Source organism: Genypterus blacodes, unplaced genomic scaffold, assembly GCF_046128005.1.
Source record: "Genypterus blacodes isolate CSIRO-AG114 ecotype Tasmania unplaced genomic scaffold, CSIRO-AGI_Gbla_v1 ptg000756l_1, whole genome shotgun sequence".
NCBI classification, from domain to species: Eukaryota; Metazoa; Chordata; class Actinopteri; order Ophidiiformes; family Ophidiidae; genus Genypterus; species Genypterus blacodes.
Genome location: NW_027467411.1, coordinates 1 through 13,186, shown reverse-complemented (window position 1 = coordinate 13,186; position 13,186 = coordinate 1). Strand labels below are relative to the sequence as shown.

At 50.2% G+C, this 13,186-nt stretch overlaps 1 protein-coding gene across 1 annotated transcript; it reads left to right on the top strand.

Annotated features, from left to right (window-relative positions):
- Positions 1 to 689: 689 nt before the first annotated feature.
- Positions 690 to 12,725, top strand: LOC142990794 (connector enhancer of kinase suppressor of ras 2-like; the record flags this gene model as incomplete). Its single annotated transcript, XM_076140665.1, has 5 exons — positions 690 to 1,742; positions 7,777 to 7,940; positions 8,291 to 8,493; positions 10,881 to 10,968; positions 12,600 to 12,725. Coding segments are annotated over exons 1-5 (645 nt in total), but the record flags the coding sequence as incomplete, so codon positions are not given.
- Positions 12,726 to 13,186: the final 461 nt, after the last annotated feature.

Genomic DNA, 13,186 nt, shown 5'->3' with positions numbered 1-13,186 from the left:
TTACTAATCCGATATTTACTGTCTGTCTGTCAGGTAACAAGCAGGTGTGTGTGTGTGTGTGTGTGTCTGTGTGTGTGTGTGTGTTCATGTATGATTCAGCACACAGACCTTCAGGCGTGTTATTGATCATGTGACTCCTGGTCCTGGTCTCTTCCTGTAGGTGGACAGGATGGAGGTCCTGTGTGTCACAGAGGTCAGACGGCTGCAGAGTCAGGGCCGCAGTGACTCCAGCAGGAAGACGAGGGCGGTGAGGTTTACAGGTGGAGAAGGAACGTGTCCATCATTGTGTTTACGTCCCCAGTCTGAGCCTGAGCACATCAGCATCAGCTTAGAGCTATGAGAGCGTTTACACCTCACATCAACCACAAACATGGCTGCAGGTCTCAAGCTCAGGTTGTGTTTTGTAGTTCTTCTCCAGTAGATCCATCATCTGCTGGAGAGGAGGAACATGTTTGAGCTCAAATGCATACCTCCTACATGTCCTCTGGTTTTGATGAGCTCTTCATGTCTGACCTACAGGCCTGAGTTTCCTCTCCTGACCTTTGTGTAGAGTGAGACTGGAGCAGGCGTGCGGTTACAACTCTCTCTCTCTCTCCCCCTCTCTCTCTCTCCCTTTCTCTTCCTTCCCCCCCTCCCTGTCTCATTCTCCCTCTCTCTCTCTGTGTCTCTCTCCCCCTCTCTCTCTTACTCTCCCTCTGTGTGTCTCTCTCTCTGTCTCTCTCTCTCTCTCCCTCCCCCCCTCTCTCTGTCTCCCTCTCTCTCTCGCTGTCTCTCTCTCTCTCTCCCCCTCTCACACCTCCTCCTGATTAAAGGTCTAACTGATCATATCTCCCCCTCATATCTGCATGAGGAAACACTCTGGTGTGTGTGCGCACAACAGCCACCCACAGGGTGAACACACGATGTAATCATATCTGGAGAGAGGGGGGGGGGGGGGGGAGAGAGAGAGAGAGAGAGAGAGAGAGAGAGAGAAAGATGAGTCCAGTGTGACTCCTGTATCCTCCCATCCTACACTGCTGCTGTAGATAACGAATGGCTGCACACACACACACACACACCTACACTCTCAATCTCTCTCTGTCACTCTGCCTCATTGTGACACTCTCTCTCTCTCTCTCTCTCTCTCTCTCTCACACACACATACACACACACACACTCACACACACAGCGACAGGACCAGCGCACAGAGAGAGAGAGAGAGAGAGAGAGGGAGAGAGAGAGGCAGAGGGAGAGAGAGCGAGAGAGAGAGAGAGAGAGAAAGAGAGAGAGAGAGAGAGAGAGAGAGAGGGAGAGAGAGAGGCAGAGGGAGAGAGAGCGAGAGAGAGAGAGAGAGAGAGAGAGCGAGAGAGAGAGAGAGAGAGAGAGAGAGAGAAAGAGAGACAGCAGCAGCAGCAGCAGCAGCAGCAGCAGCCAGGCGGCACATGTCAGAGCGGACCGCGCCGGGGAATGTTCCGGATTCCGCCGCACACACACACTGTCCCGCACCGAGGGCGGCGCTGCGTTAACGACACACGACAGCGGGCTGCTCCGGGGGCGGGACAACGCACCGAGACGGTACAGAGGAGTCACCTGGCAGGGGGGAGGGAGGAGGAGGAGGAGCGGGACGTCCGAGCTTTCTCTCTGGGTTTGCGTCTCCTCCTGCCTGCGCGCAACGGAGAGGCAGCGCAAAGTTTGCTCGATGGCGCTGGTGATGGAACCGGTGAGCAAATGGAGCACCAGCCTGGTGGTGGACTGGATGAAAGGTACACACACACACACACACACACACAGGTATAGCCTTACTTGACGCGTCGAGTGGCTAAATGTGCTTATGGAAATGAAAGCAGGGGTGGGTGACAAGATGCGACCGTGTGTGTGTGCGTGTGCGTGTGTGCGCGTGTGTGCACCTGATGAGCTGCTCCTCTGTGTGCTGGGGAATTTTAAAATTTGATTTCTTCATTACATTTTTTTTCTTCTATTTTTTTCTACCATCGTTTGTTTTTCAGCTTTAAGCTTTAATGACCACAGGTGATGTTTGCATTGATGTGAAACGGAAACAGACATCATTTACAAATAGCAACAATAATATAATATAATAATAATGATGCAATATAATAATAAGTTTGTTAAAGGTCCAGACGTGTGTGTTGAGTTGGGATGGAGCTGCGTGAGGAGGGAAAGTCAGATCAAAGCCAAGGCTGACCTCGTTATCTCCCAGATGAGCTTCACTGACTGTTTTTTAAAAGATTGCAAAAAAAGTTACCAGCTGGGTTAATTTGGCCAGTTTTGCGTTAAATGTGAATTGTCGTCGTTTGCATCGTGTGAACAAGTCTGGCCTGCTGCACCCTCCTGTACAGTAGGTGGCGCCGTTAAACACAAAGAGCAGAGCGGGATTAATAATCATCACCTCCTTAGATCCGTACGTGCTTCCTCCTGAGCTGGAATCTGGCTCCATTCCGATTTGCGATGTCGAGCTTTACTGCCCCGACTTTGAGTTTCCGCCTCAGGCTCCTCCTCAACCCTCTGTGTCATCAGTGACACAGTTTTCCGTGGATTCGCCTGGAGGAACGCCGATGTGTAGCGCAGACGGGCTCAAGATCAGAAAGGACATCAGTTTAGTTTCCCACGCATCATAACGTCGTCTTGAGTGACAGCTGGGCGAGCTGAGAAGAAAAAAAGATGCAGAAAAGTGTTAAAAACATGTGAAAAGTATAGAGTCAAAATCACTGCACACACACGCACACGCACACACACGTAGATGAATGTTTATCTGACAGTGTAATTGTGTTTGGTGAGCCAGGGGGGCTTTGATGCATCGCAATAATCAGACTGGAGGTTGTAATCATGCATAATGAAAGAAGCGGGCTGATTAGGTTTACACCCACAGGCCGCCCAACGCTGGGAAACTTTCACATCACAAAAAAAGGAATTTGCTTCCCAGAATCCGCCCGGTTGATCCCTGTCATCCCACTGAACGACGACGTAACGGGCCCCGATCAGAGTTTGAGATCGGATGATTGTCTTCCTCTGCCTTTGATTGGCGCCCCTCCGTCGCCTAATCGCTCTGTGATCGACAGCCGCTTGTTAACGACTCACACCGGCTCAGCTGCTCTTCTCACTCAGCAGTCAGGAGGACATGTTATCATCTAAACACTGTGCTTAGGCTAAAACCTGCAAACATTCTTATCGGAGTTCCAGTGTGTGAAAGCTAATTTTGACCACTAGGTGGCAGATGAACTCCGAAGCTCTGTGACCGAGACGCGACATGGACTTTTTGTGCTGAGTGAATGTGAGGGATCTCAAGTCTCGTCTTTGGTAACTGTCACCTTCAAAACGTCTAAACTTCGCCCAATCATCCTATTTCTTCACTTCCAATATGTAGATGATGCATTTTTCGCATATTGGCGTCACTCGACCGGACCGCCCGCCTCCGTGTCAGAGTACAGGTGTGGAAAACATGCCTGTGTGTGTGTGTGTGTGTGTGTGTGTGTGTGTCCTGCAGCTCTCTCCACTGACTTGTCGGCCACTTCCACAGAGCGGCTTTGTTAAATTACATTTTTAACCTCAGACGTTGAGGTTTTGACCCCAAACAGCGCCCTCACCTGTTGAAACGATGTCATTGTTTTTTAATGGCCCGGCCTCCATCACGTCAGCCTGATCCCAAACTCCACACACACACTGAACAATGACCAGTGGTTATTATATATCTGTAGTTCTTCATCGTGTTTGATCGATGCATCTTTGTGTATCGTCCCCATAAAGACAACATGAAGGTTTGTTTACATGACGGCGTCCCAGAGGTCAGACGTGCTTATGGCATGTTTACATATGGACTCCTGTGTGTGTGTGTGTGTGTGGGTGTGTGTGGGTGGATGGTGAGCTGTTCGCCTCAGACCTTCTGTGCAGAACAGCTGACAGACAGACACACACACACACACACACACGTGCTCAGAACAGAAGGCTCCACCCGGGCCCTTGGACATTTGTGCACATGAACACACGCACACATGATCACAACACACACACACACACACACACATGCTCACAACATATACACACACACACACATGCTCACAACATACATGTACAAAACATACGTGGCATGCCTGAGTGTGGTATTCAGTTCATGCTGGGTCTCATGGGTGTGTCTGTGGCCACAGAGAGACATCTGATGTGTGTATGTGTGTGTGTGTGTGTGTGTGTGCGCCACAGGAGTCTGAGGCCACAAGGTTGGGATTTGTTGACCTAGAGACAGGTTAGCTTTAGCACGTTGAGGCTAAAACAAGGAAGAGGAGTTTCTGCCAGGAATTCTGGGAATATCCGGCCCATCTTCTCCTCCCTGTCGTCGCTGCTTCACATGAGCCTCGTTTCCCTTGCGCGATTTCACAGCTAGACATGAAAATAATCCCTGAACATGACTATGATGGCGTGTAAGGGTCCGGTGCCTTGCTCAGTGGCACCTCAGCACTGCCCTGGAGGCAAACTGGCAACTCTTGGGCTGCCAGCTTTTTGGTCCACAGGGGACTCGAACCGTTGTCGACCAGAAGACGACCCCACCGCCACCTAACGTCAAACTAACTTCAACCACAGCTCTGCTCACAGGAGCGAAGGCTGATTCCCCACAGCAGCAGTTCATAACGGAGGCAGAGGGGCCGCCCGGTGCTTCTCCCTCCAGACAGCTCTTCCCAGACGGCACAGGGATTCAAACAGGCAACCCTCCGGTCACAAACTTGTGTGTGACGCTCTGACAACACGCCCTCCTCGCCCTTAAACCGCAAAGGCGAGCGGCGGGATGAACGCTTGTGTTGCTTTTATTGTTGCCGAAGCTTCAGAGGGTTTGGAACAAACGACACATAACCCTGTGGGGAGGGCCGGAGCCTTTACAGGACGCTCCTACATCACAGAAGTCGCTGCGAAATCCAGTTTTATTATGTGCGTGTGTGTGTGTGTGTGTGTGTGTGTGTGTGTGTGTTTGGCTCGCCTGCTGCTGTGGAAAGTGTGCCTCTGTGGGAGTGAAGTGTGTGACTCAGATATGAATCACGCTCCAACACACGCGGGCACACGGACACGCAGGACGCACACGTATATAAGCACCAGCAGTAACATACAGCCACAGCACGCGTGCACCGGTGCACACGCTACACGCCACCCAGCAGCGAACCCACACAGGCTCTGAGGTCATCGCTCACTGTGCACAGATGGAGAGATCTGATTAGGACTCATCCTCCAGCAGACATATAGAGCTGTACAGTGGTGTGTGTGTGTGTGTGTGTGTGTGTGTGTGTGTGTGTGTGTGTGGACACTTGTGTTTGCGTTGAGCCACAGAGTTAATTTAAACGGTCGGAAATCCAAGCTGCGTTTCGTCTTCAGATGCAGAGGACGAGGGCGGGAGGAAGTGAGGGCCGACGCACAGCATCACAACACGACAAAGGCAGTTTGCGCCTCGCTGATGAGGGATGGAATTTGTGTGTGTGTGTGTGTGTGTGTGTGAGCATGTGTGAAACAGTTTGCGTGCAGTTTGGCAGCTGCCTGATGAGCTTTCTTTCTTTCTTCCTCTCGCCTGACGTTTTATTTTTTCCCTGGTTGTTACCGTGGTTATGATAGATGAGTGTATTATAACTCTGGACTTGAGGCAGGGGAAATCAATGCTCTTTCCTCTGTGGTGTGTGTGTTTGTGTGTGTGTGTGTGTGTGTTTTAAGAAGTGAGATGCTGGATACACTCATTGTTTTGGGAGCCGAGGCTGCAGCTGAGCCGCTCTGTTTGATCTGATTTCCTTTGACTCAGCAAACCTTCTCAGGACAGATGAGCACACACACACACACACACACACACACACACACACACACACACACACACACACACACACACACACACTTGCCTGATCTCCACCTGTTCCACCTGCTCACCTCTTCTTACCTACCCTCAGTGTTGTGTGTGTGTGTGTGTGTGTGTGTGTATTAGCGTGATGAAGCCCTGCATGAATCCAGGCGTTCAGGCCGTTTGGTTCATGAAGCCAGAGAGCAGTGGAGTGTGCAAACAGCCTTCTTTTCTCTCATCTCCACCTCCGCCCGCTTGTTGTCATGACTTCCTGCACTTCTTCTCAGACGCAGGAACAGAGTATGGATGAGTTTAGGAATTGATTGTCTCATCCCGAGCCGCTGGAACACGCCGGGCGGAAGCGTTGTTGTGTGTGTTTCTGCACCGAACCTTCAGCTTCCTCTTCCCAGCATGAATCTACTGAATGAATCCCAGTTCATCTTGCAGTTTGTATCCAGATGACTTCTCCTCTCGTGAGTGAACAGCACTTAGCCCAAGCGGCTGGTCTTTGGAGAGTTATGGGTCTTCCAGGTAAACAGGACAGCGAACGTAAACATCTGGGTCTCTGTGCCTTTAAATGTAGAGCGTCCGTTTGTGTCGGGCCCTCTGGAGGCTCTTACCATAAAGCAGCACTGCCGTGTTCCTGGAGTCGTAACGAGACCGAGCCGCCTCGCTAATGTCCCGTCCCTCGCTGCCGTTTGTGGCCAAATGCGGGAATGAAAAATTGGTCAGGGAGTAAATCCAGGCGTTGTTGCTCGTCTTCATCGGTCGCTCTGCAAACACCTCCCTCACATTAAGCTCAACAACAAACAGGAACTAAATCGTTTTTTCTGTCATCAAAGATACAACTTAAGCACACACGTGTTCTACAGGCAGCATCTCAGATAATACACACAGTCATAGATCACAGAGACGTTTGTTAAGCAGCAAAAACTGGAAATGGAAAATGTATTTGCATCCTAACTTGGTATCCTAACGCTGAATAAGGACGCCACAGCAAAAAAAAGTTTCCCCGGCTTTCGCGTCGGTTTTTGCTAATCCGACCTGTCACCTTGTACTTTTGTATTTCTGGCCAGTAGGAGGCAGAAGAGCTCCAGAAGATGCTGATTCACACAGTGTCCTGACCTATCATGGCCTCACATTGTTGTCATGGCTACCTATGCATGCGGCAGACACTGAGCAGGATTAGCAACCCATATTTCTGTACGCTAGATATTCAATCTACTCTAATCTCTCTACCATCTCATCCTAGGTTTAGGTCAGGCATGATTCTTTGCTATGAGCGACCCTTTCAGTTCCCAATCAATTCAGTGTTTACATCCAAAATAAGAGTTTAAACGAGATACATTCACTCCAAACACCACCACGGCCACTTCAACAAAGACAAAGGCAAGAAGACAAACGCCGCCGATAAACAGACTTTGAAGAAACGGCAACGGTTGATTAGTGCGGCTGGAAGAGAGAGAGGCCGGAGTTCATATTTCACTGCGGGTCGATGGGTAAATAGGCGCGGGGGCGTGTTTGAGCCGCGGTGGGTCATGAAGAATAACGATGCAGTGGCGAGCAGCGTCCTCTCTTGTGTATATAGGGGCTATTATTCCCGCGCTTCTGTCGACTCTCAACGTGGTAATTGCCGCTTGAACGTGTAATTGCAGGCACAGAATGGACGACGTTGTCCACAATGTGTGGAATTCAGAAAGGCCAGGCAATAATCCTGACGTGCTCGCATCTGCTAACTCAACGTTTACATTAGCTGGTGACATCATACCAAGCTTGAGCCCACCGCTTCATCAAGTACACAACTAGATGTCAACAACGCCATTTCACCATTTCCAGTGTAAACATGTAGGAGTTTGATTTGTAGACATGTTATGATCATGCTTTAGATTTAGTTCCCTGAGAGGAAGAAGACCTTGGCCTCGCTCTGCTCATGGCCCTGATCTCACCTTCATAAACATCACCTGTGTTTTTTTTTCCAGGCCTGGACGACTGCTTGCAGCAGTACGTGTGTGTGTTTGAGCGCGGAGGTGTGTGTGGGGAGAGGCTGCTGAGGATCAGCCACGGCGAGCTGGAGGAGCTGGGAGTCTCTCGCATCGGACACCAGGAGCTCATTCTGGAGGCTGTGGACCTGCTCTGTGCTCTGGTGAGTTCCTCTGTGTGTGTGTGTGTGTGTGTGTGTGTGTGTGTGTGTGTGTGTGTGTCTTTAATCACTACATTTTCTCCTGACTGAGTTTTCTGAGCCTGCATATTTTTTTTAAATTGAAAATACCTAAGAAATAACAAATTACAACTTACTGGTTGGATGTATATGTAGGAAATGAATAGTGATGAAGGCTCGTTCCTCCTCCTGGTGTTTGGTGCTGAGTGTGTGTCCCTCTGTAGATACAACAAATACAACAAATACACACACAATGATACAATTTAGAATCAGACTTGATTTGTTCTTGAGGCTGTTTCTGTGTTTAAAGGTGAACAAACTGCTTCCTTTTGCAGAACTCCGGTCTGGAAACGGAGAGCGTGAGGACTCTGGCTCACAAACTGGGCGCCTCGGCCAAGAACCTGCAGAACTTCATTTCCGGGCGGCGCCGCAGCAGCCAATCAGAGAGCAGAACCTCACGGCGGCTCCCCAATGATCTGCTGACGTCTGTGGTCGATCTCATCACCGCCGCCAAGAGCCTGCTGGCGTGGCTCGACAGGTAAACACGGGAAAGAGGGCCACAGTTTTGCTCCGGCCTCGCTGCACCATTCGTCTCACGACCCGCCGTACACGACACGCATCACACACACTAAAGGTCTTTGGCGTCGGATCTGGAAAATGCCAGACGCCCACATCTGTCCTTGAGCCATCTAGACACACACACACACACACACTCACTCACACAACTCACAGACCCAAAGCAACACCTACACTCACAGACACACACCCACATCTGCACACACACACACACACACACTTATGCAAGCACACACAATCGCCCACTCACGATGATGCAACCGAGCCTCAGCAGTCGGTGCATCAGGCTGTGTGTTCATGCATTCATCACTTCTCACACACACACACACACATTTATGTCTTTCTAAAGCTTCATCTCTTCTCCAGCGGGGAGGTTGTGTGTTCGCTCAAACAGTCACAAACCGAATTTGATGGACGGTTGCTCATGATCCAGGGAGAAAGATGGCCTGGTGGTGGCGCTGTGATAAACACTTTCTCTACAGTGATCATGGTCTAATCAATCAATCAATCAATCAATCCAAAAATACATTTCATCACTGAGCTGTAATGGAGGACTGTCGGGGCCTTGGTGGTGGTATGAACTCTGGTCACAGACATACCAAACGTTTTCCCAGAGGGTCGCTCCACGCCTCCTCCGGAAAGTTTGTCTTCCTTCTTCTTAAAGATACGATCAAGTTTGACACGATGTGGTGATGATGTTACCATGACGACAACTGAGTCATAACGAGTCAGACTGAGAGTTGTTGGAGGGCTGAGTGAGACCATGCAGTGTGTGTGTAGCCTTAGGTCCTGAGTATATATAGCACACACACAGCCTCAATACTGATGACCCAAATCACACACACACACACACACACACACACACACACACACACCGGAGGCTTTGGCCAAATTCATATCTGGGTCTTTAGAACGATGAAGTGTGTTGTGCGTTTGTGTGCGTTTTTGTTTGCACCCCACTTTACTTCATATACATACACAATAAAAGCTCAACCTATCTCCTGGGTTCACTCACTGAGCTGTGTGATGATGCAATGAGGCTAACACCTCCTCACACCTCTGTTCTTCTTCTACTGTTTGTCCTCGGAGAAGGACCCAGAAGTCACTATAGGATAGAGATCCATGACAACACACAGAGGGTTCAGGGTCAAAGGTCAGAGTTACTATAGGATAGAGATCCATGACAACACACAGAGGGTTCAGGGTCAAAGGTCAGAGTTACTATAGGATAGAGATCCATGACAACACACAGAGGGCTCAGGGTCAAAGGTCAGAGTTACTATAGGATAGAGATCCATGACAACACACAGAGGGTTCAGGGTCAAAGGTCAGAGTTACTATAGGATAGAGATCCATGACAACACACAGAGGGTTCAGGGTCAAAGGTCAGAGTTACTATAGGATAGAGATCCATGACAACACACAGAGGGCTCAGGGTCAGAGGTCAGAGTTACTATAGGATAGAGTGTGTGTGGAGTGCAGTGATAGAATGGGCTTTGATGGCGTCGGCCCCCTTCCTGCTTCCTGCCTCCATCAGAATAACACGACGGGAGAATGTGAGCACTTCAGAGACGTTGGGATTTGATGAAGCCAACGGCAAAGACGTGAAATAAATCTTGTTCTCAAAATAACTGACCCGTCTCTCTCACACACTCCTCTCCTCCCCACTTCACTCACACACAGGCCTACATGTTGTTTGTTTGTGTCTGTGTCTGTGTGTGTGTGTGTGTGTGTCGATGGTGCGCAGGAGGAGCGTGGCCTATTTACCTGCGCAATGCGGTTTCATCCATCAGAGCGCCGTGGCATTCTGTCCTTATGCAGAGGAACCTAGGCTCCTTTCCTTCAGGTGTTTGCTGCTTCCTTTACTGGAGACCTTCTGCTTTCTACCTGCAGCTCTGTTTTACCGCTCTGCCTCTGTTCATGCTGGTGTGAAGCTCTGTCTCTGTGTAAGTGGAGCTCCATGCTCTGCTGAAATGAGTTAGATAGGGGAGGGACAGTAACTACCCCCCATTTCTAATCGCACACTGCTACAGCGCCTCTCACCTGACAGGCCATGGTCTTTGTTTAAGGTCAACCTGGAAGTCCAATTAATGATCAGTTTAGATACTGGCTCCGCTCTGGCTTTCAGTGGGTAAACACACACACGTGCACACACACACACACACACACACACACACACACAAACACACACACACATAGATACACACCACAGATTCACTTTCATTGTTGTTGAACTTGATTCTCGTGTGTGTGTGTGTGTGTGTGTGTGTGTGTGTGTGTGTGTGTGTGTGTGTGTGTGTGTGTGTCTCTCTCTCTCTGACTCACTGCTGTGTTATCTGTTCCTCCCAGGTCTCCCTTTGCTGCAGTGGCAGACTACTCAGTAACCCGAAATAACGTCATTCAGCTCTGCCTGGAGCTCACCACCATTGTGCAGCAGGTGTGTGGCATTGTGTGCTGTTATCAGTGTGTGTGTGTGTGTGTGTGTGTGTGTGTGTGGGGTTGTATTCTCCTGCCGTGGGTTGTCATATCCCCTAAGACTCGAGCGTGGGCGTGCTGCGGGATCAGGCTCCGCAGACGCCGCCGCATCCTTCAGGGAGACCCTCACCGTGACTGTTTACGTCCTCACTCTCCTCACTGTCCTCACTATCCTCACTCTCCTCACTCTCCTCACTCTCCTCACTCTCCTCACTCTCCTCACTGTCCTCACTCTCCTCACTCTCCTCACTCTCCTCACTGTCCTCACTGTCCACACTGTCCTCACTGTCCACACTCTCCTCACTCTCCTCACTCTCCTCACTCTCCTCACTGTCCTCACTGTCCACACTGTCCTCACTCTCCTCACTCTCCTCACTCTCCTCACTCTCCTCACTGTCCTCACTGTCCACACTGTCCTCACTCTCCTCACTCTCCTCACTCTCCTCACTGTCCTCACTGTCCACACTGTCCTCACTCTCCTCACTCTCCTCACTCTCCTCACTCTCCTCACTCTCCTCACTCTCCTCATTCTCCTCACTCTCCTCACTCTCCTCACTCTCCTCATTCTCCTCACTGTCCTCACTCTCCTCACTGTCCTCACTGTCCTCACTCTCCTCACTGTCCTCACTCTCCTCACTCTCCTCACTCTCCTCATTCTCCTCACTCTCCTCACTCTCCTCATTCTCCTCACTCTCCTCACTCTCCTCACTCTCCTCATTCTCCTCACTGTCCACACTGTCCTCACTCTCCTCACTGTCCTCACTCTCCTCATTCTCCTTACTGTCCTCACTCTCCTCACTCTCCTCACTCTCCTCATTCTCCTCACTCTCCTCACTCTCCTCATTCTCCTCACTCTCCTCACTCTCCTCACTCTCCTCACTCTCCTCATTCTCCTCACTCTCCTCACTCTCCTCACTCTCCTCACTCTCCTCACTCTCCTCACTGTCCACACTCTCCTCACTCTCCTCATTCTCCTCACTCTCCTCACTCTCCTCACTCTCCTCACTCTCCTCACTCTCCTCATTCTCCTCACTCTCCTCACTCTCCTCACTGTCCTCACTCTCCTCATTCTCCTCACTGTCCTCACTCTCCTCACTCTCCTCACTCTCCTCATTCTCCTCACTGTCCACACTGTCCTCACTCTCCACACTGTCCTCACTGTCCTCACTGTCCTCACTGTCCTCACTGTCCACACTGTCCTCACTCTCCTCACTGTCCTCACTCTCCTCACTCTCCTCACTGTCCTCACTCTCCTCACTGTCCTCACTGTCCTCACTCTCCTCACTGTCCTCACTCTCCTCACTGTCCTCACTCTCCTCACTCTCCTCACTGTCCTCACTCTCCTCACTGTCCTCACTGTCCTCACTCTCCTCACTGTCCTCACTCTCCTCACTGTCCTCACTCTCCTCACTCTCCTCACTGTCCTCTGTCAGACTGATGTCGATGTAAATAACAGACAAATGTTTGCTTGGGTTTGTTTTTATCTTGATCTTTATCTTGTGTGTGCGTGTGCGTGTGTGTGTGTGTGTGTGTGTGTGCGTGCCTGCATGGCAGGATGTGTTTGCGCTACATTAAACTTTGCTTGTCCCGCAGGACTGTACGGTGTTTGAGACGGAGAACAAAATCCTCCATGTGGTGAGTGGCTCCTCCTCCTCCTCCTCCTCCTCCTCCTCCTCCTCCTCAGACAGCTGTGGCACTCTGAAGTTAGTGAGCATCACTGTAAGAGCGTTTGCACTCACGCAGCACCGCAGCGTCACACTCCAATCTGAACTTATATCCAACAGTTCAACATAAACAAAGGCGGTACCAAACCTTTCCCGTAGTTCTGTTTGGTTCCGTTTGAACACTCAGCTGAAGCTCGGCCCTCCAGTAGTTGGCGGATGACGTCATCGTCATAATCGTCCATCACGGGGTCGTTTGAAAGTGAAACACTCAAATGCCTGAAGACGTTTTTTACGCTGTGGCAAGTCGGTAAAGAAGAAGAACAGAGGAGGAAAGAGTAGAGTGGATATTGGGCAGACGGGCTGTAGTTACTATGGTAACTGTAGTTCCTTCACTCAGCCCAGCTCACATTGAGCTGAGTCATGTTTGTCTGATGATGATGTCAGCATTAAGCTGCTCAGGCTCAGTTCTCTCATTGGATCACAAATATTTGGTCGTCAGTAAACCTGGAGCGTAAA